This window comes from Eschrichtius robustus, chromosome 3 (assembly GCF_028021215.1).
Source record: "Eschrichtius robustus isolate mEscRob2 chromosome 3, mEscRob2.pri, whole genome shotgun sequence".
NCBI lineage: Eukaryota > Metazoa > Chordata > Mammalia > Artiodactyla > Eschrichtiidae > Eschrichtius > Eschrichtius robustus.
In genome coordinates, this window is record NC_090826.1 from 16389557 (window position 1) to 16417548 (window position 27992).

General features: G+C 37.0%; 1 protein-coding gene across 11 annotated transcripts in view; it reads right to left on the reverse strand.

Annotated features, from left to right (window-relative positions):
* EIF4G3 (eukaryotic translation initiation factor 4 gamma 3) overlaps window positions 1-27992 on the reverse strand; it is a 389134-nt gene that overhangs the window by 150155 nt on the left and 210987 nt on the right. For all 11 annotated transcript variants that reach the window (XM_068539095.1, XM_068539087.1, XM_068539094.1 and 8 more), the window contains 4 exons: window positions 24409-24588; window positions 23450-23564; window positions 15962-16059; window positions 13267-13389 (listed from right to left, as the gene is read on the reverse strand). In XM_068539095.1, the coding sequence (XP_068395196.1) occupies window positions 13267-13389; window positions 15962-16059; window positions 23450-23564; window positions 24409-24588 (516 nt within the window). The remainder of the gene's footprint in view (window positions 1-13266; window positions 13390-15961; window positions 16060-23449; window positions 23565-24408; window positions 24589-27992) is intronic.

Genomic DNA, 27992 nt, shown 5'->3' on the forward strand with positions numbered 1-27992 from the left:
AGCTTGGGTGACAAGAGGGGAGTGCACTGCTGGGACACATAGGATGTCTCCTATAGAAGGCCACTTTTCCAAGTTTGAGAAATGTAACTAACCTACCACATACATAAAAATACAAACAGCAACTCAGACAAAATGAGGTGGCAGAGAAACATGTTCCAGATGAAGAAACAAGACAAAACCCCAGAAGAAAAAGCAAATGAAGTGGAGACAGGCAATCTACCCAAGAAAGAGTTCAGAGTAATGACTGTAAAGCTGATAAAAGAACTCAGGAGAAGAATGGATACACAGAGTGAGAAGTTTTTAACAGAGTTAGAAAATATAAAGAACAACCAAACAGAGATGAAGAATACAATAACTGAAATGAAAAACACACTAGAAGGAATCAATAGCAGACTAAATGATACAGAGGAATGGACCAGTAAGCTGGAAGACAGAGTTGTGGAAATCACTGCTGCTGAACAGAAAAAAGAAAGAAAAGAAATGAGGACAGTTTAAGAGACCTCTGGGACAATATCAAGTGTACTAATATTCACATTATAGCGGTCTGAGACGAAGAGAGAGAGAAAGGGCCTGAGAAAATATGTGAAGACACAATAGCTGAGAACTTCCCTAACCTGGGAAAGGAAACAGTCACCCAAGTCCAGCAAGTGCAGAGAGTCCCACACAGGATTAACACAAGAGGAAGACACCAAGACACACCATAATCAAAATGACAAAAATAAAGATAAAGAGAGAATATTAAAAGCAAGGGAACTCCCATAAGGCGCTCAGCTGATTTTTCAGCAGAAACTCTGCAGGCCAGAAGGGAGTAGGATGATATATTTAAAGTGATTAAAGGGAAAAACCTACAACCAAGAATATTCTACCTGGCAAGGTTCTCGTTCAGATTTGATGGAGAAATCAAAAGCTTTACAGACAAGTAGAAGCTAAAAGAGTTCAGCACCACCAAACCAACATTACAAGAAACGTTAAGGGAACTTCTCTAGGCAAAAAAAGACACAACTAGCAACAAGAAAACTACAAAATAAAAAAGCTCACTGGTAAAGGTAAACACACACTAAAGGTAGGAAATCATACATACATAAAGCTAGCAGGGAGGTTAAAAAGACAAAAAAAATGTAGTCAAGTCATCTATATCCACAATAAGCAGTTAAGGGATACACAAAACAGAAGTAAAATATGATATCAAAAACAGTAATCATGAGAGGAGAAGACTAAAAATGTAGGGGTTTAAAAATGCATTTGAGGGACTTCCCTGGTGGTCCAGCGGTTAAGACTCCGCGCTTCCACTGCAGGAGGCACAGGTTCAAGCCCTGGTTGGGGAACTAAGATCCTGCATGTTGATCTCATGTGCTGCGTGGCACAGCCAAAAAAAATGCATTTGAAATTAAAAGATCAGCAACTTAAAACAATCATGTATATATATAGACTGCTAACCGCAAACCAAAAATCTACAATAGATATATACACAAAAAAGGAAAGGAATCCAAACATAACACTAAAGATAGTCATAAAATCATAAGAGAGGAGAGCAAAAGAAGAAAGGCAAAAAACAAAAAAACAAAAAAAAACGACCTACAAAACCAATAAAAAACGAGTAACAAAATGGCAAAAAGAACATACATATCAGTTAATTATCTTAAACATAAACGAACTAAATGCTCCAACCAAAAGGAATAAAGTGGCTGAATGAATACAAAAATATGGTCTATATATATGCTATCTACAAGAGACTCACCTCAGATCTAGAGAAACACACAGACTGAAAGTGAGAGGATGGAAAAACGTGTTCCGTGCAAATGGAAATCAAAAGAAAGCCAGAGTAGCAATACTTATATCAGACAAAATAGACTTTAAGATAAAAACTGTTACAAGAGACATAGAAGGACACTACATAATGATCAATGGATCAATCCAAGAATAAGATAAAAAATTCAAATACATATGCAACCAACATAGGAGCGCCTCAATATATAAGGCAAATATTAACATATAAAAGGAGAAATCGACAGTAACACAATAATAGTAGGGGACTTTGACACCCCAATTACATCAATGGTCAGATCATCCAAATAGAAAATCAGTAAGGAAACACAGACCTTAAATGACACATTAGACCAAATGGACTTAATTGATATATAAAGGGCATTGCATGTGAAAGAAGCTGAATACATTTTCTTTTCAAGAGCACATGGAACATCCTCCATGATAGATCACAGGCTAGGCCATAAAACAAGCCTTGATAAGGTTAAGAAAACTGAAATCATATCAAGCTTCTTTTCCAATCACAATGCTATGAGACTAGAAATTAACTACAAGAAAAAAACTGCAAACACGTGGAGGATGAAAAATATGCTACTAAACACAAACACATGGAGGATAAAAAATATGCTACTAAACAACCAATGGATCACTGAAGAAATCAAAGAGGAAATTAAAAAATACTTAGAGACAAATGAAAAAAAAAAAAGCTGAACTAAAACCTAGGGGATGTGGCAAAAGCAGTTCTAAGAGGGAAGTTTAGAGCAATACAAGCTTACCTCAGGAAACCAGAAAAATCTCAAATGAACAACCTAACCTTACTAAAGCAATTAGAGAAAGAAGAACAAACAAAACCTAAAATTAGTAGAAGGAAAGAAGCCATAAAGATCAAAGAAGAAATAAATGAAATATAGACTAAAAAACAAAAATAGACCAATGAAACTAAAAGCTGGTTCTTTGAAAAGATAAACAAAATTGATAAACCTATAGCCAGACTACACAAGAAAAAAAGGGAGAAGGTCCAAATCAATAAAATCAGAAGTGAAAAAGGAGAAGTTACAACCGATACCACAGAAATATAACAGATCATAAGAGACTACTAAGAGCAACTATACACCAATACAATAGACAACCTAGAAGAAATGGACAAATTCTTAGAAAGGCACAATCTCCCAAAACTGAACCAGGAAGAAATAGAAAACATCAACAGACCAATTACCAGTACTGCAATTGAATCAGTAATTTAAAAACTCCCAAAACAAAAGTCCAGGACCAGATGGCTTCACAGATGAATTCTACCAAACATTTAGAGAAGAGTTAGCATCTATCCTTCTGAAACAGTGCAAAAAAACTGCAGAGGAAGGAACACTTCTGAACTCATTCTATGAGGCCAGCACCACCCTGATACCAAAACCAGACAAAGATACTACAAAAAAAGAAAATTACAGACCAATATCACTGATGAATAGAGATGTAAAAATCCTCAACAAAATACCAGCAAACCAAATCTAACAATACATTAAAAAGATCATACACCATGGTCAAGTGGGATTTATCCTAGGGATGCAAGGATTTTTCAATAGCTGCTAATCAATCAATGTGATACACAACATTAACAAATTGAAGAATAAAAACCATATGATCATCTCAATAGATGCAGAAAAAGCTTTGGACAAAATTCAACATCCATTTATGATAAAAACTCTCCAGAAAGTGGGCATAGAGGGAATATACCTCAACATAATAAATGTCATATATGACAAACCCACAGTTGACATCATACTCAATGGTGAAAAGCTGAAAGCATTTCCTCTAAGATCAGGAACAAGACAAGAATGCCCACCCTTGCCACTTTTATTCAACACAGTTTTGGGAGTTCCAGCCACAGTATTCAGAAAAGAAAAAGAAATTTTAAAAATCCAAATTGGAAAGGAAGAAGTAAAACTGTCCCTGTGTGCAGATGACATGATACTATACACAGGAAATCCTAAACATGCTACCAGAAAACTACTAGAGCTCATCAATGAATTTGGTATAGTTGCAGGATACAAAATTAATGTGCAGAAATCTGTTGCATTTCTATACACTAGCAATGAACTATCAGAGAAATTAAGAAAACAACCTCATTCACCAACACATCAAAAAGAATAGAACATCTAGGAATAAGCCTACCTAAGGAGGTGAAGACCTATACTCCGAAGACTCTAAGACACTGATGAAAGAAACTGAAGACGACACAACAGATGGAAAGATATACCATGTTCCTGGATTGGAAGAATCAATGTTGTTAAAATGACCATACTACCCAAGGCAATCTACAGATTCAATGCAAGTCCTATCAAAATACCAATGGCATTTTTCACAGAACTAGAACAAATAATTTTAAAATTTATATGAAACACCTAAGACCCCAAATAGCCAAAACAATCTTGAGAAAGAAGAACAGAGCTGGAGAATTCATGCTCCTTGACTTCAGACTATACAAAAAAGCTACAGTCATCAAAACAGTACAATACTGGCATAAAAACAGACACATAGATCAATGAAACAGGATAGAGAGCCCAGAAATAAACCCAAGCACTTATGATCAATTAATCTATGACAAAGGAGGCAAGAATATACAATGGAGAAAAGACAGTCTCTCCAATAAGTGGTGCTAGAAAAACTGGACAGCTACATGTAAAAGAAATAAATTAGAACACTCTCTGACACCATACACAAAAATAAACTCTAAATGGATTAAAGGCTTAAATGTAAGACCAAACAGTGTAAAACTCCTAGAGAACAACATAGGCAGAATACTCTTTGACATAAATTGCAGCAATATTTTTTTGGATCCACCTCCTAAAGTAAAGAAAATAAAAGCAAAAATAAACAAATGGGACCAAATTAAACTTATAAGCTTTTGCACAGCAAAGGAAACCATCGACAAAATGGAAAGACAACCTAGTAAATGGAAGAAATATTTGCAAATGATATGATGGATAGGGCATTAATACCTAATATATGTAAACAGCTCATACAACACGACATCAAAAAAAACAACCCGACTAAAAAGTGGGCAGAAGAACTGAATCAAAAAGAACACAAATAACAAATATTGGCGAGGATGTGGAGAAAAGGGAACCCTCGTACACTGTTGGTGGGAATGTAAATTGGTGCAGCTATTGTGGAAAATAGTATGGAAATGCTGTGAAAAATAAAAACAGAACTATCATATGACCCAGCAATTCAACTCCTGAGTATATATCAAAAAAAGAAAAAACATTTATTCGAAAAGATACATGTACCCCAATGTTCATAGCAGCATTATTTATAATTGCCAAGATATGGAAGCAACCTAAGTGTCCATCAAAAGATAAATGGATAAAAAAGATGTGATACACACACACACACAAAACGAGCCATAAAAAAGAATGAAAATTTTGCCATTTGTAGCAACATGGATGGACTTAGAGGGCATTATGCTAACTGAAATAAGTCAGATAAAGACAAATACTGTGTGATATCACTTATATGTGGAATCTAAAAAATACAACAAACTAGTGAATGTAGCAAAAAAGAAGCAAACTCACAGACACAGAGAACAAACTAGTGGTTATCAGTGTTGGGGGAGGGGCAGTATAGGGGTGGGGCAGTGCAAGATACAAAACTACTGGGTGTCAAGTATGTATTGTACAACACGGTAAAATAGTCAATATTTTGTAATAACTGTAAATGGAAAGTAACCTTTAAAAATTGTATAAAAATTAAAAAATTCGATTTGGCAGATTTAAAAAATAAATAAAATTCATTTCTCTTTACATAACCTATATTGTTTCTACCCAAAGAGAGGCCACCATCATTTACTGTCTATTTTAAACTTGTATATGACAGGATGCTTCAGTACAGAAGTAACTGTAGACAGGAGGCCAGCAACTATGGCCCGGGGCCACATGTCTATTTTGGTACTTCCCATGAGATAAGAACTTTTTACATTTTTAAATGGTTGGGGGAATTTTAAAAGGACAATATTTCTTGACATATGAAAATTACAAGATACTTAGAAAGTTTTATTGGAACAGCCACAGCCATTCATTTACATATTGTCTATGGCTGCTTTCATGCAACAATGGCAGAGTTGAGTAGTGGTGAAAGAGACAACTGGCTGCAAAACCAAAAATGTGTACAATCTGGCCCTTTACAGAAAATGTTTGCTGACCCTTATTGTAATCCATTGAGAGAAAGCCAGAGACTCCAAATAGTTACACAAATATAAGCGAGATGCTGATGTAATTTACTGTTAACATAAGAGGCTATTTGAACGTTTCACATTTCATTATTTATATGTAACTGACTTTTCAAAGTCCCATTCAATGACTTTAAAACAGCCATTGTAATAAATACCACATGTGTTTAACATATACAAACCCTGGGGATAAAGAAGTATTGCCCCCAATTGAGAAACATTATGAAGATTAGGAAGTAAAATAATAAATAAATGGCACCAGGAAAAAGGACCAAAACATACTTCTTTCATAAATGAGAGAGAATTCTCCTACATTCATTCTTTAGAAAGGTGTGTGTCTGTGTGTGTATGCATGCGCACACACGCTCACATGTGTGGGTTTTCCCCCCTGGCATCTATCACATACAAAACATGGAGAACCCACTGGTGACTAAAACAGAAAAATCCTTAGCTTCTGGAGCTTATATTCTTTCAAGGGAAACATATTAAAGAATAAACCTGTATACACACAGAGGAATATTGTTCAACCATAAAAAAAAAATGAAAGCTTGCCCTTTGCTATAACATGAATGGACCTTGAGGGTATTATACTAAGTGAAATAAGTCAGACAGAGAAAGAAATACCGTATGAGCTCACTTATATGTAGAACTAAAAAAACAAAACAAAACTCATAGAAAAAGAGAACAGATTGGTGGTTGCCAGAGGTGGGGGGTAGGGTGGGAAAAATGGGTGAAGGGGATCAAAAGGTACAAACTTCCAGTTATAAAATAAATAAGTCATGGGGATGTAATGAACAGCATGGCAACTCTAGTTAATAATACTATATTGCATATTTGAAAGCTGCAAAGACAAGAGATCTTAAAAGTTCTCATAAATAAAAAATTGTTTTTTGTAACTGTGCATGGTGACAGCTGTTAACTATACTTATTGTGGTCATTTTACAATATATACAAATATCATTATGTTGTACACCTAAAACTAATGTAATGTGTTATGTCAATTATACCTCAATAAAAAAATAAATAAAAAGAGGGGCTTCCCTGGTGGCACAGTGGTTAAGAATCCGCCTGCCAATGAAGGAGACACGGGTTCAAGCCCTGGTCCGGGAAGATTCCACATGCCGCGGAGCAACTGGGCCCCGTGCGCCACAACTACTGAGCCTGCACTCTAGAGCCCGTGTGCTACAACTACTGAGCCCACGTGCCACAACTACTGAAGCCCGCGTGGCTAGAGCCCGTGCTCTGCAACAAGAGAAGCCACAGCAATGAGAAGCCCACACACCGCAACGAAGAGTAGCCCCTGCTCAACGCAACTAAAGAAAGATCATGCAAAGGAACGAAGACCCAACACAGCCAAAAATAAATAAATAAATAAAAATTTTAAATAAATAAATAAAAAGAATAGAGAGGCAAGCGGAAGCAAGGAGATGAGTAAGAAAGTTATTGTTGTTTAGAGGAGATCCAAGTGGTTTAGAGAATAACAGTAGCAGTGGAGATGGTGGAAATGAGCCAGATAGGACTTGCTGATATAATGGTTGTGGAATATGGAATAAAGATTTTTGTTTTTAATTAAAAAAAAATTTTTGGCTGCGTTGGGTCTTCGTTGCTGCGCGCGGGCTTTCTCTAGTTGTGGCAAGCACGGGCTACTCTTCATCGTGGTGCGCAGACTTCTCACTTGGGTGGCATCTCTTGTTGCGGAGCACAGGCTCTAGGCACGTGGGCTTTAGTAGTTGCAGCACACGGGCTCGGTAGTTGTGGCTCGCGGGCTCTAGACCACAGGCTTGGTAGTTGTGGCGCATGGGCTTGGTTGCTCCACGGCATGTGGAATCTTCCCGGACCAGGGTTCAAACTCGTGTCCCCTGTGTTAGCAGGGGGATTCTTAACCACTGCGCCACCCGTGAAGTCTCAGAACAAAGATGTAAAGACAACTTCTAGGCTTACTGTCTGAGCAACTAGGGCAGACTATGGTATAATTTACTGATAACACAAAAACAACCAGGGGAGCACACCAAACACCTGAGGAAACATTAACCAAGGATTCACAAACTCAAATGCTTTTATAAACTAATGGGTGACCTAAATATGTGACTCAAAAGGGTGTAAAATAATAATAGAACAATGTAACAAACTAAAGGATGTATGCCCAGGTTAAAGGCGTTCAGATTGACGGAAACTTTTTTTCTTTAAACACTAACCTGATAAAACAACATACATCTGCAATAAAGAGAACCTCTTCCCTGAAGACAAGGAAAGACTTACAAGGTGTCAGGAATGCTGAGGAAAACTCAGACACTCAGTGTAAAAGCTGTCCTGAGGCTTAACTAGAGGACTTAAAATGATTTTAAGGTTCCAATGGGGGTAAGAGGGCTAAACAACAACAACTTTAAAAACCAGGTTTTTAAACCACACCGCAACGAAGAGTAGCCCCTGCTCGCCGCAACGAGAGGCCCGCGTGCAGCAACGAGGACCCAACACAGCCAAAATTAAATAAATAAATTTAAAAAGAAATAATTTTTTAACTACACAAATCAATAAATAAAAATTAAACGAGATACCATTTTTAAATCTATCAAATAAGCCATAATGTAGGGAAAGGGGTATTCTCTCATATTGCTATTGGGAGATTAACTGGTACATTTCTGGAGGCTAGGTAACAAATGGCCAGATGGTTTCCAGGTACCAAGTTTGTAAGAAGCTCTTCAAAAGACTGAATAACCTGTTAACTTTGGTAATTTTCCCAAAAGACAGGAGAGGCTGTATCTTCCCTAATATGTGCCAGCAATCAATTATCTTTCACCCGCCCCTATACTCTGTGGCATAGGACTCTACCCCAAGTTATATCCATGCTTCATTGTAAGAGTAATTCTTAAAACAGAAGAAAGAACAAGAGGGAGTAGGGAGAGGAAGGAAAATATATAGTTCTATTTAAAATTTTAAGTGATTTTAATTCACCACCCCTTTGGAAGTAGACAATTCTGGAAGCCTTGCCTATACAGTCATCCCTCAGTATCCATGGGGGATTGAGTCTAGGACAGCCTGTGGATACCAAAATCCTCAGGTGCTCAAGTCCCTTATATGAAAAGGTACAGTATTTGCATTTAACCTCCTAGGTACTTTAAATCATTTCTATATTACTTATAATACCTAATACAACGTAAATGCTCCGTAAATACTTGCCAGTGCATGGTAAATTCAAGTTTTGCTTTTTAGAACTTTCTGTAATTTTTTTTCTGAATATTTTTGATCCCTGGCTATTTGAATTAGCAAATGAAGAACCTGTGGATAGGGAGGGCTGACTGTACAACACCATACACTTATTTTTACCCTGCAGGGTCCCAAATGACTTTCAGGAAGCTGGCACATTTCTTAATATGAAAACGTTCCTTGTGCCTCACTGCTATCAACAACAGAGATATAGCTCAGAGACTTTGATGCTGAGGGAAAGTAACAAAAATGTTCCCTTCTTTCCAACTTAAATATTTAAGGACTAAAAGGGAACTCTGAGATTACTTCGTATAATCCCTCATTTTACATATCAAAAAATAGGGGTTTAAATGGCTTAACATTCTGACCCAAGGTCATAAATCTAAGTGACAGAGTGGAGACCGACCAGCATCAAGTACTCTAGTATTCTGTCCATTCATGCACCTCTGTCTGTGTACTATGATCATCTGAATGGGCACATATATTACACATATTTCTATAGCTTTAATACATCTGAGATATAAAATCTCAAGGAGTTATTCCACAGATCATTTTAAAACTTAGGAAGCAGGACAATTTTAAATTCAATCTACTCTTCAGGACAAAAACAGAAGTAGCAAAAACCTGTTTCTCCTCTCCATTCTCCTCCTCCAATGCAGTTTCTCTCAATTAACTCTTCTTAGCTTGCTTGCTTGCTAAAATCATTCATTATCCCCCTTTTCAAACATCCCATGTACACTCCATGTTATGTTTTACTATAAATCCCAGTATCTAAGTTTGAAGAATCACCTCTGATTCTTCCCTCTCTCTAACTCCTAGGGGAACCATGCAATGTGTTTACCTGGACAGTACTGGTTTATGCCTGTTGTCCCAGCAAAATGATTAATAGCATCCCCATTCATTTCTAAAACCGCCCCAGTTTAGATGATAAATCATAGGGTTACCCTTTTTATAATCCTTACTTAGTAACCAATTGCTGAATATTTCTCTCACTGGCTTCCTCTCCTTCAACTGACTTCCCAATCTATCGCTAGAAATGATAACAGTCTCCCTTCACTCAATTTCCCATCACCATGTGCCTTTTTGCACATGCTGCCATTCTGCCTGGAACACCCTTCTCTCTCTTTCCATTTCTGTGAATCCAATCTGGGAACTCAGACCAAGTGGCATCTCTGCTGTGAAGCCTTCAAGACTCCTCCAGTCATTCTCTGTGCCTTCTGAAATAACAATAATTGTAATACTAATAACAGATAACATTTGTTGAATGCTCATTATGTCCCAAGCTTAAGCAATTTTAAGTATTTATTTAATACTTATAATAACTCTATATGATATTTATTTCCCTCGTTTTTTAAAATGTGGAAGCTAAAGTTCTAGAAGATAAGTAATTTGGCTAAAGTTACAAAATTCAGTTGTGGAACCAGGACTTGAAACCAAGTATATCTGATTCCAAGCCAAAGCTTTAAACCTCTCCCCTGTACTATCTCACCTGTACCAAGTACCATTAATAGGTTTCTGTGATCCAACACATTTGAGCCTGTGCTGTAAATATGACCCACTTGGTTGCCTCTGTGCTTTAATAATTCTCAGTATACATTTCACAGGAGGATCGGTCATATATTAGTAAGTATCCTCTGTCTCCCTTGAAGAGACTGGGATGAGCTCAATGATAGGGAAGGGGCTTTGCTATTCACAGCACATGCAATTGTGACTCAAAGCAGGTACTCCGTAAGGCCAAAAGCAATACAGTATTTACTATTCAGTCATAAATTCTGAAAAGGGTTGTCTCATCTGCAGTCTTACTTACTAAGACTGTGGTCTAGGATCTATTTAGAATTAGGCCAAGGCTACAAACTAGCAGTTTTTAGGCTAAACCTAAAGGATCTTATTTGGCTGGCATAGTGCTATTTATTAGTAGAATTAGTTGCCAATAAAAACTTGCAGATTGATTTCTAGCTTCTTTTGAAACACTGGGTCAACATTTTTAAATGACACAACAATTAGGCATTAATGACTGCTTCCCTTAACCAGGGATATCCTCTCCTACTCTATGTGCACCACTCTCCATGAATTTCTAGAAAATGAAGCCAAGTGTCGGTTGCCATCATCACACTTGCGCTGTTGTTGTTCTTAAGAGGAAAATGAAATATTTCTAGTACATATGTCTGTTAAAAGGCTATTTATTCATTCCATGAATTTCATGCATTTGGAGTGACAACAGATCGGTAAGTGTGGATTTAAATGCAAACTACCTAATAAAATAAACTGATGCTTCAAGACAACATTACACCTCAAAAAGAACTACCAACATTATAATTGACTGATGACCTTTACCAAATAAAAATGTACATTTAATGGGCTTTATGATTACCCAAACACATACATTTGTATTCAGGCCTGGGATCCCTGGGGAAAGATAAAGAGCAAAAGGATTCCTGTGACTAAGGACAGAGAGATAACCAGAAGAGGGTAGGATCAAGTTTGTTAAGATTAAAGAAAAACCAACCCACAGGGAATTAAAATGCAAAAAGATATACTAATATATATTCAAGTTGAGAATTTAAACACAAATCAACAAAAGGTTGTCGACTACATAGTTGGACAGTAACAATATTTTAATTAATGTGGGAAAATACAGACCAAAATTGAACTGCCCCTATCAACTAATCCTAAATTCTTGCTATAGTATGTTCCCACCTAACAGAGCACATAAGTGGATAACTTAAAGGTGTATATGGTGCTTGTCCCATGCTTACGTCCAGGGACAAGATTAAGTATAAGCCCTGTTCAGTCATTCCAGATTTGGAATATCCCTGGGGAAATAATAGGGAATGGTGAAAAGTTCTATTAACAATCATTAATATAACCTTACAATTCATATATCTAGATGGTTACATATTATACTTAGCTAGACGATGGAAGACTGAGATAAAAGTCAGCCAGAGAGTATCATCGTTTCCAAGTGAAACACATCATTATACAGAGTCCCAAGTTTTAGGCCGACTCAAAATTCACAGATTTTCAAGGGGCTCTAAACTTAGACAACTGTTTGCGAGCTCAATTTTTAAAGAACTTTTTTTTAACCTATACAGTACTACTAAAATCAAGTCAATAGTCTGTCATTCTGAAATGCCTTATATTTGACCATCCATATCACTTGTTTGTAAACTGGGCTCTGAGAAGTACCTCACCATCCTGCCACAAGAGGGGGAAGCAAGCAGATCCCTGGACCTTAACAACTTTGGTTATGTCTGTTTTATATGCTGAGCATTCACTTTAGATATTTTGAAGATTTGAAATCACTCTTCTCCTCTGAATGGTTTAGCAGAATTTAAAGTAACCCAATGATGAAATCAAAATTCTGTCAAACTTTGGGGGGGGGGGTCCATTTTCTATTATAGTTTGCTAAACCTCAGCTTCTCCTAGAAAGCCTTGATGTCTAAAAGCAAGAAAGTGAACTCTTAGAAGATCATGATAACCACATTCTGCAACAGAAACAAAAAGGTGTTTGACAGAACTTGTTAATAACCTTTGTAAATAATTAAAGAAGACACCCTCCACTCAAGAAGCTCATTTATGTAGTACTAAAAAGAGGTATACCTATAATCCATTTAAATATGCTCTGAATAACACAGGCAATCATCTCAAACAACACAGTTCAATAAAAATGTTTAAATTCTCAATTTTAATGTTTATATTATCACAGAGTTAGGCATTTAATTCCTAAGACTCCATATTGAAAATATAAAATACTCATTTAATGATGAGGTTTCCATAGGAACGCAGCTCCTTTTGGTACCATGCAATAATAGTTCATTAGGAAGAGTGGCAGCAGCTATGCTCTGAATGTGAAGACAATACAGAGAAATATTACCAACAAAAAGTTGGAAGTTATAACAGTTTACAAAGAGAAACAACATGTCTGTTTAAATATCATTTAGATATTCGAGGCTATGAGACAACTGACGGAAAAGAAAAGTACAGTCAAGTGGCTATAGAAGAAAGAAGAGTTCAGTAGAGGTTAGTGAACAAAAAATACACACCATCATCCATCATGGCACATTCTGTCTTACCTGAGGAGGAGTAGGTGTGGATGTGGGTCTCCCTATGGGTGGAGTAGGATTTCTGCTGCCACCTCCAGACATAATCTCCTCTGTTATGTCTTTACCTCCCTGGTTTGGATCTCGAATTCTTATCTATAAGGTTACAAATAAGATGGCATATTTATAGATGGGTGTCTATGTAGTAGATTTATAGGCATCTGATGTATAAAGATGCAAACTGGGAAACCTGTCAAACATCAAAGTTGACAATCACCACATCTGACTTGATTTCAATCACGGAACCAGAGAGGGTCATTCAAAAGAATTTAGGCCATTAGCTCTAACTTGAATTAATTAGCACAACAAGCTAAAATGAAACCTAGTTGGATAAATTTCTAGGTCAAAAAGGCAAAGTATTAACACTTGTCTTTTAAGCAATGCCAAATTGACTGATTTTATTTATAATGCTTAACATAAGACGAGATTCATAAAAGAGTTTTAAAATATGGAAGTTACTATCTAAAGTTTTAAAGCCCTTAAATGGTTCTCTAACAAAATGTAAAGTATCCATATCCTAGGACTCAGAAATAGGGATTTATGTTGCAGATAACCTTGTATATGTATGTAAAGATGCTCACTGCAATACTGTTTTTTTTTCCCAGCAAAGACATACAAAGATCCTAAAGACTGATCAAGAACATAGTAATTAAAACTTTATGCTACAATATGTGGAACCTAGAAAAATGGTACAGATGAACCGGTTTGCAGGGCAGAAATAGAGACACAGATGTAGAGAACAAACATATGGACACCAAGGGGGGAAAGTGGCGAGGGGTGGTGGTGGTATGATGAACTGGGAGATTGGGATTGACATATATACACTAATACGTATAAAATGGATAACTAATAAGAACCTGCTGTATAAAAAATTAAAACAAAATTTATGCTACATCCTTATAATTAAATACCAAACAGCCAGTAGAAAAAATGAGATTGATCTACATGTACTAATATGGAATGACTGTCAAGATGTATTGGTAAATGAAAAGATGCAAGATACAGAACAATGTGTATGGTCTTCTTTTAATTTTTTTGAAGGCTACCTATGCATAGACATCAGTGGAGATGGTGCTATAATGGAGATGGAGTACCTGGGTCTAGGCCTTCCATCCTGGGACAGTGCTGAAAGCCCCCCCTGCTTGTCATTAAATCCAGAGCTTACCAAGCTAGCCTTGGCTTCTTGAAAATGTCAAAGAATTCACTAATAAGACCATCTGTATCTGGAAGCTTTCCTGGGAGTAGGTCTTTATTAAGATTTCTACTATCAGCTATTTTTTCAGGTATAGAATCTTATTCCTGCTATAGTTTTTTGGGTTTTTAAAAATTAATTTATTAATTAATTTATTTATTTATTTTTGGTTGCACTGGGTCTTCGTTGCTGTGCATGGGCTCCTCTCTAGTTGCAGTGAGCGGGGACTACTCTTCATTGCGGTGCGTGGGCTTCTCGTTGCAGTAGCTTCTCTTGTTGTGGAGCACGGGCTCTAGGTGCACAGGCTTCAGTAGTTGTGGCACACAGGCTCAGTAGTTGTGGTGCACAGGCTTAGTTGCTCTGCAGCATGTGGAATCTTCCCGAACCAGGGCTCAAACCCGTGTCTCCTGTACTGGCAGGCGGATTCTTAACCACTGCGACACCAGGGAAGTCCCCTACTACAGTTTTATGTACTGTTTTACAATTCATTTATTCTACTTTCTTCTTCAGTAACATCTATTAATACTGTCTTCCATTTTCATTATTTTCTTTACTAATTTTTCTGCATTCTGAGAGTGTTCTTCAAGTCCAACATCTACCATGCTGTGTCAACATTTCCACAGCAGTTTCTCAACTGTAGTGTCATGATACATTGGCATGTCATGTTTATTATGATGTGTGCACAAATAATTTGTCTCTGATAAAAAAGAACCAAAATTCTGAACCTCATTAATTATTATTAAATGAGAGTACTTGCAAGAGTATTGCTATGATGTCACTCCCACCTATTTTATCTGTGTGAATGTGGGAATCTCTTATAAACATCATTCATTTCGTGTGTTCTGATGGATAAAAGATTGCAAGCCACTCTTCTACAAAATATTCTGCAGTGCATATTTCATATTACTGTACTCTAATTCTCTTGGGCCTGCCTGACTAGATAGAGGCAAAGCCTCTGTAATTTATTTAAAACAATTACAATACATTTTCTAAATTCTGCTTTCTGTTTCTTAAAATAAATATATTCTATAGGAAATATTTTTCTTGCTGTCCTTAATACCATGCCCATCTTCTCTTGTGCTATTTTTCCCCTGTCAATTCATAGTTGAATATAGAGCTGACTAGGACTAGAGTTAAAGGACAATAAGGATGTGAGAACCGAGCTCAAATTCCTCCCACTTAGTGAGACTTTAGAAGATTAAACCTTCCTGTTCTGGAGCTGGATGGCATGTTGTCATTTAGCATAGCTAGCTCAGTGCATGTTGAAAATTGATATTAAGCAAAGGGTACTTGTAACGTATAGTTATATGCCCATACAAATCCTCCAGGTCTAGTGGTGAGGATATAAGGGAGAAATAAAAATTGGCAGTCATTTGGGAACTGAGGTGAATAATTATTACAGCTGTGGGTAAACTTATTTGATAAGTAAATGGACATTCAATTTTAAAGTGAGAAAACTTAATGAAGATCTCTTACTGTTTTTTTCTCTCTCTTGGCTGGAGGGGGCTGCTGCTGCGTAGGCACTATGATAGGTGCTGACTGATACACTGGCTGACTTGGGTAAAAAGGCGCTCCTAAAGAATTAGAAAAGAATGAAAAAAAGCATTCAGTTATTTTGTCAACCACTATAAGACTAGTAATGGCACCGTAAATCTAGACAATTAGTTTAAAAAAAAAGTAACAGACAAAAATAAGCATTCTTCTTGTTCAGCTCTTTCCACCAGCTCCCCTCCAGCTACTGAAGTGGTCAAGGAATGATTCCCAAACAGTCATAAGCATCTATCTTTTCTTCAGCATCCACTATAAAAACAACTAAATAAGCAACTCCTGCAGACTGCCACGAGCGTTACTGCTTAAAAAAAAATCTATCCTGGGGGCCCACTGCCTCCAACCGTGATTCTCAAACAAAGGTTTGTGTGGATATGTCTTGTGTGTGGGTTTGGTCAGGGGCAGGAGAATATATCTCATCATCTTGGGGGTTGGGGTGGTCTAATTCTTCTCCTTACTTATGGAGAACCACTCCCACAGGGAGCTACCATTTAGGTTTGGCGAATGTCCTACTGTTGGGGCTGATAACAAGCAGCCTAAAGATGAAGTCCAGCCACTAGGAATCCAGGTTCCAAACTACATTTTCTACCATCCTCAAACTCCACACCTCTGCTCTAAGGGATAACGTATTCCTATCCCTTGAGTAGACCAATCTCTTCAACATTGTTCATGCCTTTGACTATACTGCCCTTCTGCCTGAAATTAACTTCTTCTACCTACCCACCTCAATGAATCCTTTTTAACTTTCAAAACTTTGACTATTATTATAATTACTATTAAACCAGAGTGCTTATAGCAGAGGTGGTAAGAAGGGGTCAGATACTGGATATTTTTGAAAGTAGAACCTCCAGACTTGCTAATGGATTGGATGTGGGTGTGAGAGAAACAAGTGTCCAGGAAAATTCTTAAGGTCTGTCTGAGCAAGTGGAAGGATGGAGGTACTATTTACTGTGCTATTTATTTATTTACTGAGATGAGGAAGAGTACAATTTAGGGCAGAAAAATCAAGAGCTCAATTTTGGACATGTAAAGTTTTGACATTCTTATTAGACTTTCAAACAGAGATATCAAGTAGGCCAAAAGAGACACAAGTCTGGAGTCGGAGAATAGGTATCCATTTTGGAATTAGACTATATGGACAGTATTTAAACCATGAGACTGGGTAACTCAGGAAATGAGTACAAACAGAAAAGAAGCCCAAGGACTAAACTTTGAAGCACTCTATGCTGTTTATTTATTTATTTTTTAAAATAGTGACCTTTTTTTGGCGGCGCTGCACTGCTTGCAGGATCTTAGTTCCCTGACCAGGGACTCAATCTGGGCCCACAGCAGTGAAAGCACGGAGTCCTAACCACTGGATCACCATGGAACTCCCAAGGCACTCTATGTTGTTTAGAGGTCACAGATATGAAGAAAACCCAGCAAAGGAGATGAATGGTCCAAGAATGGGCAGAGTGCTTAACTATGTCAAATGCTACTGGTAGGTCAATTAAGATTTAGCAAAGTAGAATTCACTGGTGACCTTGACAAAAGTTGTTTGGGGTGGGAGTGGAGGTGTGCATCCTCATCTGTCTTCAGAAAATGAAGACAGTGAGCACAGACAGCTCTTTTTCTTAAAAGTCTTAAAGGAAGCAGAAAAATGGGCTATAGGTGGACAAAAATATGACGTTAAAAAAAAAAACTTTTTTTTTTTTAAAAGATGGGAATGAAACAATATACCTGTATGCTGATAAAACTAATCCAGCAGAGGGAGAAAAAAATGATAATGTAGGAAGGAGAAAAGAGAACTGCTAGAGTAACAGCCTTTTAAATGGGTACATATATGATGGGTGCACAAGTGATGACTGGCCTTTAGTGGGAGAGATGGATAGCAGTCAAAGTAACAAGAAGGAAAGAAATGTGTATGAAGATAGTTAATACTGGTAAAATTCTTGGTACTTTAGTAAAAAGTCAAATAATGTAGGCTCCATTATCACTGTCATCATCGACATCTTCACCATCTCCACCATCTTCATAATAATAATCCTCAAGTGGAAATTTCTCGGAAGCACTATGATTTGCAGTATCAGAACTCTGCAGGTATCAATCAGGTTTCGAGAATCAGATTTGGAAAAGAACTAAACAGGGTTGATGTAAACAGCATGACTAGGATTTGAATAAATTCAAAGACAAAAACACATTAGCTATCCTCTAGTAAGTGAGCAAAGTATTATCAAAGCAGAGCTCAAATAAGCAATTCTATACTACCATATTACGTCACTAGCTCCAAAACTCACAAAATAATCCCCTAAAATTGGTTTCAAATGCTGTTACACAAGCAATACAATTGGCTCACCTTGCCTTATTTTTTAAGCTAAGTGAAATAAGATCCAAAAGGTAAAACATCCCTTAAAAAAAAAAAATCAGATTCTTCTAATGAATCAGTTCTGAATCAACATGATTGGGGCAGAGGCTGATGTATAATATATGCACAATAAATACCAGCTGAATAAACCTGGCAGAATAGGATAATCTCAATATAGTGGGGAGTTAAACACTAAATTAGTAAAACATTTAGTCAACTATGGACCCCAGCAGAGCAGGCCTTCTGCCCTACCAAACAATAGTTTTTTAAAAATAATCTAATCCAACTTCTTACATAGGCAGGGACATTTAAAACATTTATTTTATTCTATTAAAAATGTGAATCACTTTTGCATACCATTTATCAGGCAAGTTACTTAATGTCTCTGGAACTCTTATTCATGGAATGAGGTAGGTTTGTCTAGATCAGGAGGCCCAAATTCAGCTTAATACCATTTATTTTGTAAATAAAGTATTATGGGAAGACACCCACAAATAACACTTTATCTACTCTCTATGGCTGGTTTCCCACTAGTATGGCAGAGCTGAATGGTTTGGGTTAAAGGTGGGTGTGGGGATGGGATTCTAGTTCTGCAAAGCCTGAGATATTTACTATATATGGTCCTTTATAGAAAAAGTTTGCTGACTCTTATTCTATATCAGTGGTTCTCCTAACCCCAGTCTATATAAAAGGTGCCAATGATATATGGCAAAATATATACAATAATAACCATGAAATACACACATACACACACAACTACAGGCTTGCCAACTTGACATTTTTGGAAAGGACTGTTCCTTTTTTGAAATTATTTCAGTCTTACTCTCTTGTTGTTAAAACAGCCTTCCTATAGGAAATGATACAATAAGTAGCAGTCTGCTTTAAAAGTCTTATTGGCAAAATTTTAAATATAATAGTCATGTATGTTTCTTCCTTTATTTTACTTTACTTTATATTTCACTTGCCCAGGATACTGAAAGATCTGGGAACAACTGGTCTAGTCAATATTTAGATTTCATCTCATTGGCAAAACCCCAAGCACAAACATCACACAAATTCCTGAAAGGCAGGGAGAATACCTCAACATCTACATTCCACAGAATACTTAGCACAAATGTCTTTCACATTGCAGGTCTTCCAAAACCTTTCAAAACCTTCAATTTTCCATAGAAACAAAGATAAATATAGTGGTTAAATATGCAGGCTGGCACATAAAAATCAATTTATCCCATAATATACCCATAATAATAATGTATTGCCACTCTGCGAAAACACAAACTGAATTTGAGGTGCCAAAAAAGTTTCATACCTACACACACTACGGGGAACAATGACTCCCTCAGCTCTTACAAGCTGAACAAGGTGCCCAAGCCCCCATAGAGACTCAGGAAAAGAGTGGAAAGAAGATGACAGAAGGAAAGGGAAATGACATGACAGAGTGAGAAAAAAGGAGAGTATACTGGTTTGAAGTAAGAGAGAATGGGGCCATCTACCACTGTAAATTCTCAGTCTTTTTTTTCTTCCTCAACATCACTGCCACCATCAACCACATCCCTTTGCTCCCAAAACTATGTTTTTCATCTTGGGCGATCACCCTCTAGGGTTGGCCTGGAAACAATTTCAGTCTCCATGAGGTATTTCTGATATAACATCAAAATATTTAAGAAACACTGACAAGAGAAAAACTGAAAAGCGACACTGAGAAAATACTATTCATTAGTTATTTTTCCTCAACACTGTAGAAACACTGCAAAAATTATACAGAATTCTATGATCTTTGTTACTGAAATTCAATGTAGTTAGGAATATTTTTTGAGAACCACTGTTCAAGGCTTAAACCAAGCAGGGGAGTAAACTGTTAGTATGCAGGAGTTAAGTGCAAAGTTAAGGATGAAGAACTAAGAACTCTGGGGGGAAAAAAGCCCACCCAACTCACAAACTCCAGCAGTAGAGCAAGAAGGAACAAGTCTTGGATTCATTCCTTGCCAGTTCAGATAAAGGAAGGGCCTCTGCCCTAGAAGAAAGGACTCCTGCTTTGGAACACAGAACTAGGATCCCATCCCCACACCCACCTTTAACCCAACCCAAGATCAGGACAGGAGAGGTGAAGAGGAAAGGGGAGGCATCAGGATCAGAGGGGAATTAAGAAATGGAAGTGAAAAGGTAAGAGAAGGGGAGATTCCAAGAAAAGGAAATAGAAAGGGAATGTTTATGGCTTCTAGACCATAAGACCAAGGCAATATAGCTGGAGGATCTATAATTGATGGGAACTATTAGATTACAACTTTTGATTCTGATAAAAACATACTAACTAGTGACAGGCTTTAAAACTAAAACATCTGCCCAAATAACAAAAAGAACCTAAACTTCTATCAGCAGAGAACTAGATTATGATTTATTCTTAAAATGGAATACTATGTAGCTTGAAATTCTCTAGGCAATGAAATGGAAAGATGTCCACGAATATGTCGTGAGATGGGGAAAAAAAACAGGAAGTTTTAGAACATTAAAAATAGTATGTGCCCATTTGCATTAAAAATTATTTAAATATGAATGAAAAAAATATGTTTCAATCTGTTAAATCATTATTTCTTTAGGGAGTAAGGAGGGACAAAAATTGGTTATTTCAACTTTTTATGCCCTACATTATTTGTATTTTTCATCAACTTGGTTATTTTCATAATGAAAAACTATCTTAAGATCGTCTTTCTAATCTTAAGGAAACTAGGAACTTGGAACTAGAAACTAGTTTCTTAAGGAAACTAGGAACTTGAACTAGAAACTAGTTTCTTAAGGAAACTTGGATCTATGTAAGAATTTCCTGGGGAAGAAAGAATATCTATCACAAGGAACAGACATCAACAATATCTGAGATACAACTGCACCTCAGTCTATTGCTTTTTTGTAAAAATAAATAAATATGGCTTATATATAATAGAAATAAATAAAACCAAAATGTTATAATACTGTACATCCACATCATCAAAATATCTCTACTAGTAAACTCATCTATATTGTTTCCATATATACTGCAGCAGTAGTTTCAAGAGCAAGAAAGAGGGCTGGCACAGACTTATAATAATGATGATATTTTCTGAGTCAAAAAATCATTTATGTGATCTGTAAATAAACAGTAGACTAAAATCAGTGAGAAACCTTTCAAAATAATTTTGTAAATTCGAAGCTACAATTGCATTCCCTTTGCAACATGGATTTGAAAGAGAAATATTGTTAATTTCAGCATGTTTACTCTGACAGATAATCTCATCTTAAAGTTTTTCTATTCAATAAATTCTAGATAACAACAACAGCCAATTTTACACCTCAAAATAATTTTAATTGGATTTAAAATTTCAGAGCAAGTACCAATACAAAGGCACTAGACTTGTGTGAAAACTGTGCCTTAAAGCTAAGTTCAAGGGGTGCACAAGTACCTCAACAGTACTGGCAATATTCTATGTTAAAGCTGGGTAATGTGCATATATTATTTTCCTTTTAAACATATGTGTAAACATGTATTATTCTGAAAATATCAAGTATTTCTTAGTAAAAATACCACTTAATAAAGCCATGTTAAATAAACATATATATTTGAGACATTTAATGAAGTTTTAAAGTATATCATTTTGAAACAGCAGTTTCACAAGTAACAGAAAGGTTTTCCTTTTCTAAAAGAAGTAAAGCTAGGTAACACTTGGTTGCTTTGCCTATTTCACCTCAAAACCTAAAGGAAACCTTCCTGGGTTATTCTAATACCCATCAATTATTCTATAAAGGTTTTTAACTGAGCCACTAATCCCAATGTTAGGAAATCAGTTAGTGGATACATGTTTATCTAGGGTGGGTTACCACCTTAAAAGAACAGGTTAAAATTTTAATATGTCCTTGCTGTAATGGAAAAGAGCAATGCTTACTGAATTTTTTTTTAAATAATTATTTTTTTAATTAATTAACTAATTAATATTTTTGCTGGGTCTTCCCTGCTGCGCACGGGCTTTCTCTAGTTGTGGCGAGCAGGGGCTACTCTTCGTTGCAGTGCATGGGCTTCTTATTGCGGTGGCTTCTCTTGTTGCGGAGCACAGGCTCTAGGTGCACGGGCTTCAGTAGTTGTGGCACGTGGACTCAGTAGTTGTGGCACACGGGCTCTAGAGCGCAGGCTCAGTACTTGTGGCGCACGGGAGTAGTTGCTCCGACACATGTGGGATCTTCCCGGACCAGGGCTTGAACCCATGTCCCCTGCACTGGCAGGTGGATTCTTAACACTGCGCCACCAGGGGAGTCCCCTTACTGAATGTCAAAGTTTAACTTTTCTAGTATTTGCTGATTTTATCACTTATAATTCGTCTTCTAAGGAAAAAAAACAAGTGTGGTATGTTGTAGAAATTTACTGAATAACATAAGTAAGTAATTTTCATTACTCCTTAGTTTAGTATCGGTTCACACACCAAGTATAAGCTTGGTGCTTGCTTCTCTACATTAAAAATACTTGTAATTTTTCAAGGCATTTCCATTTAACTAATCCTTAAAACCTCCCCATGACACCGATCTTACCAAAGTTTTGCAGAAAAGGACTCACAGGTATACTGAGTTAAATTCAGTCATCCCATGTGTATTCTCTAAGTGCCTGCCAGTCACTGTTCTTCAGGTGCTAGGGATATAGCAGTAAACAAAACAAATAAAATTCCCTGCCTTCGTGGATATTACATTCTAGTGAGAAAACATTAACAAATGTTTTGGTAAATGGTGGTAAATGCTTAGAAAAAAAGAAATCATGTAAGGGAGATAAGGTATATTTATGCATTCAGCAAAAATCCAGCAACAATCTAGGTAATCATGAGCCAGCAGCAGACATCACACTCTTGAGACATGGGCTCTTTGCAACAGAATTACCAGCTCCTTCAGAAGGTGTCATTAACTAAATACAAAAAAAGCTTTCAGGTCAGAACTGTTTGCAACATTTTATTTAAAAATCTTTCACACCACCAAACCTCACTACCTAAACTGACCTGCCAAACAACAAAATGAAATAAGCACAACAAACTAGCAGAAATTGCCTAATTTTTCATACTTACCATAAGCACTGGGGAAGTCCCCAGGTCCCGGTCCAGGATAAAAAGGACCTGGCCCTGGCGGCTGAACCGGATACTGCTGTGGGGGCCCAACATACGGAGGGCCACTATGACGGTACTGCAAGAGAGGGGTTACAGACATTTAGGAAGTAACATGAAGGTAGCTTACTATGGAAAAATAAAGTGTGTGTGTGTGTGTGTGTGTGTGTGTGTGTGTGTGTGTGTGTGTGTGTGTGTGTGTGTGTGTGTGTGTGTGTGTGTGTGTGTGTGTGTGTGTGTGTGTGTGTAAGAGAATCATTTAAAGGAGGCAAAGCCACTTTGTTAAACACATTCAAAACACCTGCTTGCCATTAAGATGCAATGAGTAGATAAACAACAAGGATTTACTGTATAGCACAGGGAACTATATTCAGTATCTTGTAATAACCTATAATGGAAAAGAATTGAAAAAAATGAATATACATATGTATAACCAAATCACTTTGCTGCACACCTCAAACTAACACAATATTGTATATCAAATATACTTCAATTAAAAAAAAAAGATGTAATGAGGATGTAAAAAAGGTGTGCCTTAGGTAAAGCCATACAGCAAATCAGGGCACAGGCAGACATCAGCTCATTGTAAAATTATTTCAGGCTGACAGCCTTCAATGACACTGAATGGTATTACTGGAACAGGTAGTTATGGACTCTATTTTAGAGCAGCTGGTTGTGGGCAAGGGATTGGGGGAAAGCTAGTATATAAAAACAATGTCTCTATCATCTTAGAAAATTTTAAGAGATGAAATATCTCATGATATTATGAAAAATGACAAAATGGCTTAGACTTATATCCAACAAAAAAGTTCACACGTCACTAAAAACCAAAGCTACCAGCCACCCTCCCTGTTCCCTCTGATGAGAATCTGAGTTAATGCCCACTCTGCTGATGGACCACACGGATCTGAGAGATACTTTACCTGTGGTATACAGTACTGAGGACCCTGGGGCACCGGGTATGGCATGGGCAGGTGGTTAACCATCATGATGTGCTGATTGGCCTGATACACTGCAGTGGGTGTCTGTGCACCAGGACGAATGGAAGGACTGCTGTTCGGGATGGTAGCTCTAGGAGGCTGTATTTGAGGCCTCTGGAAAAACTGAGGAGGGGAGAAAAAAATATATATATATATTTTTTTACAAAGGGCAGTATGTAAATTTTACTATCTTGAGCTTTCTCCTTTTTTCCACTTATAAAAATCTTATCAACTTGAGTTAGAAATACAACATACATAAAAAGAGACTTAATTGCCTATATCTGGGTTCACGAAAAGCATTCCACACGAGGCACAGCCACACCGATTCACGCTTTGATCAATACTGTCACTCATTTGAAAACAGTAGGGCAGCCTCACTTTTAAAATGAAATCTCAGATAATTTAAACTAAAAATTCCATACCATAAATTATTAATTTTAAAATGTGTGGTAAAATATAACAAAAGGGGTAGTTGGTATCTCTCTAAAAGTTGTTCTGTTGTATAAAAGCATTGCTTCTTTCATAAAGAGTAGATAGCTCATTATCAACTTATTAAAAATTAAAGTAGTCCCCTAAAAAACTACCATTCAAGTCATTTATAAAGTATTTAGAATAACAATAAATCTTTCTGGACATTAAAATTTTCATCTCAGTTTATCAAGGTCAAATTAAACTAAAACCATCTGTAGGGTTGTCACATGCTAATTGTCACATGACAGGAAAAGCCTTCATTTTGCAAATAGTGGCAATCTCATACTAAACTGAACCCAATTTTGCTTTCTCCAATAGTTTGCAATAAAAGTGGAAAATCTAGACAGGCTTGAGAATGGTCTGGAAGGAGCACATCTCAAATCTTTCAAATGGTAACCAGTACTTGTGGTTGTTTATGGTTTTCACTGCAGGCTTAAAAGCCTTGAAACAATATACCAATAGTAAATTCCCACCGTGAATGCGTGTATTCATCAGCAGACAATCAATCTCCCTCTAATAAAAATAATAAGAGAATAGAGAAATAAAGAGGCCATGCAGGACCAGTAGTTTGTTACCTGGATGGGTCTGAATCCTCCCTTCAATTATGAAGCAAGAAAGCAGCAGGAAACAGAAAGAAAGCCAATGGAAAAGCATATAGATCAGTAGGAAGGGGTAGGACATAGCATGCAGCTCAACAAAAATTTCTTTCTATTTAGTAATAATAGGAGAAGAAAGAAGATTAGAAAATCAGAATGACAATTCTCTACTTGAGAATTCAAGGGCACATGGAATTGAAGAATCTAATGACATTTAATCGAAAGTAAATAAATCCAGTGGCAAAAGTATTCTAATAGTAGCCAAAAGTATTAACAGCTTGAAAGGAAATGTATGCTTAGTGGACAAGTACCATTGGAACTACTGATTCCTACTCTTGGCTCTCCCCCATGGTATGACTCAGCATTAGTTATTTAGCATCTCTGTGATCTGCTCTCCATCTTCAATGGAGATGAGAGTTAACAGTAGAAGTGCCATTTGTTACTTTTAAGTTTGCAAAAGTCCTAAGAAATACCTAAACCTTTCAACTTTTACCAGGCTCCACATGACAGAAACTTGCTCTTTTCAATTAACCAGGTACATAAGAGGCCACTTACAGCTTTAAAATGGGGAAATATAGTAATACTCTAAAAATGCTGTCTAGCTCCAAAATCTCTCGAGTTGTCTCACAATTCCAGACATGAGTGTTGCTATTGGTCCAAATAACTGCAAGTTTGACCTTTGGGCCCACTCAGGTCTTATCATGTCCTATTCTTAAGCATCAAGCTACCCACAGGTGGTAGGAAGTAACTTGTCATCTTGTGCTGAATTGGAAGAATTGGGATCCAGTGCCCAAGGCTCATCCCCATTCAGCCCTCATACCCCAGGGGAAAGAAAGCCCTAAAGAGAATAAGTCACAGAAAAGCAACAGACAGTAAGGTATAGCAGGAGAATGAAGTGAATGGGGAAACCAGATGGGGGAAACTACAGAGAGTAGTTGGTGAAGATGAAAAGAAAATACAAGAGGCAAGGGTGATAGCACAGGAACCTGGGCTGGGTCACAATGACAGCAACAGTCTTCAAGTTATCTCCACTGACACAGTTTTGGTGACAGATACAAGAATTTGTGTCAGTTGCAACCAAGAACACTGGACTAGTGAACTTTCCAGGCTAGACTTCACTTCTAATTACATAACAGACAGAATCTATTATTCATCAATGTGAGCTGTGAATACATTTCAGGAATGAACCTAACCATTTTTATAACTCGGTGTATATATCACAGGAGCCACAAAACTGTTACGGACTCAAGGAAAGGAGGGTCATTCATCTGGCTCAACTTATTGAGCACTACTAGATGTTAGACACAGTGAATAAAAAGATTAATTCTGTAAGAACCTTTTCCATGAACTCCAGAGGGCAGGCAAGACAAGGAGAGTATCAAACGGATACAGGTGATGATCCACTGTGGTTATATTATCAACAAATTTTGTCAGAGTACTTATTGCCTGAAGACACGTGGTGTTACGGGGAGGTGAGGGGGAGAGAGAGAGAGAGGAAACGAGTCCATTAACTTATGCAGAACAAGAAAAACAGCCATGGGTAAAGTTTTCCCATAAATACGTCTCTCACCACTATTTTCCACCTGTTCTGCTGGAATTTTTAACCAGCCTGTCTAGAATAACTGAGACATTTTACATTTTATTCAAGGAGATTTCTGAATAGGATAAGACTGTTTACTTAAGCTGCTTTGAAAGAGAAACAAACAAACGTTTCTAATGATACTCTTAATATCAACATACAGCCGAGCCAGTAAAACACAAAATTTGTGGTTATGTGGACATACCATATTTTTTTTTTATAAACTAAGATTTCAGCTTTGAAGCTAAGTAGAAACTTGCATTAAACAGGAACACTAAATAACAACATGAAGATTCATACAGCACTTTAAGCTACCAGGTCCCACTCTAAACACTTCACATATATCAATATATTAAGTTATCCTCACAACAAACCTCTAAGGCAGGTACTATTTTTAACACCACCATTAGATATATGGGGAAATTGAGGGACAGGGAGATTAAGTAACTTGCTAAAGGTCTGCCATGTGTAATTTAAACACATTCAGGTTCTGGGCCTGTACTTTTAACTGTTACACACTCTAACTCTCATGAAATGGAACACCCCTCATAATTTCAAACAAGTGACATCAGTCAGAAGAAATCTTTTCTTTTCAAAGGCTGAAGGGATATGGCAGGACGTTTATCAAACTACACTGACGGGTAGCAGATCCCTCAATCGTAATTGATTTCTGGTAAGAAAAACACTCCATCAGTCACCTCATGAAATTCATGTTTATCATTCAGGAAAACAAATTTCTCCTACCTACAAGATTCTAATTCTCTATCTCCCTTAGAGTAACTGAAACTTGTTCATATGCTTTTTTATCCTTGGTACATTTAACAGGCCTACTTTTACTCAACTTCACTGCACTAAGATTTTTACTATGACAGCCTATTTGG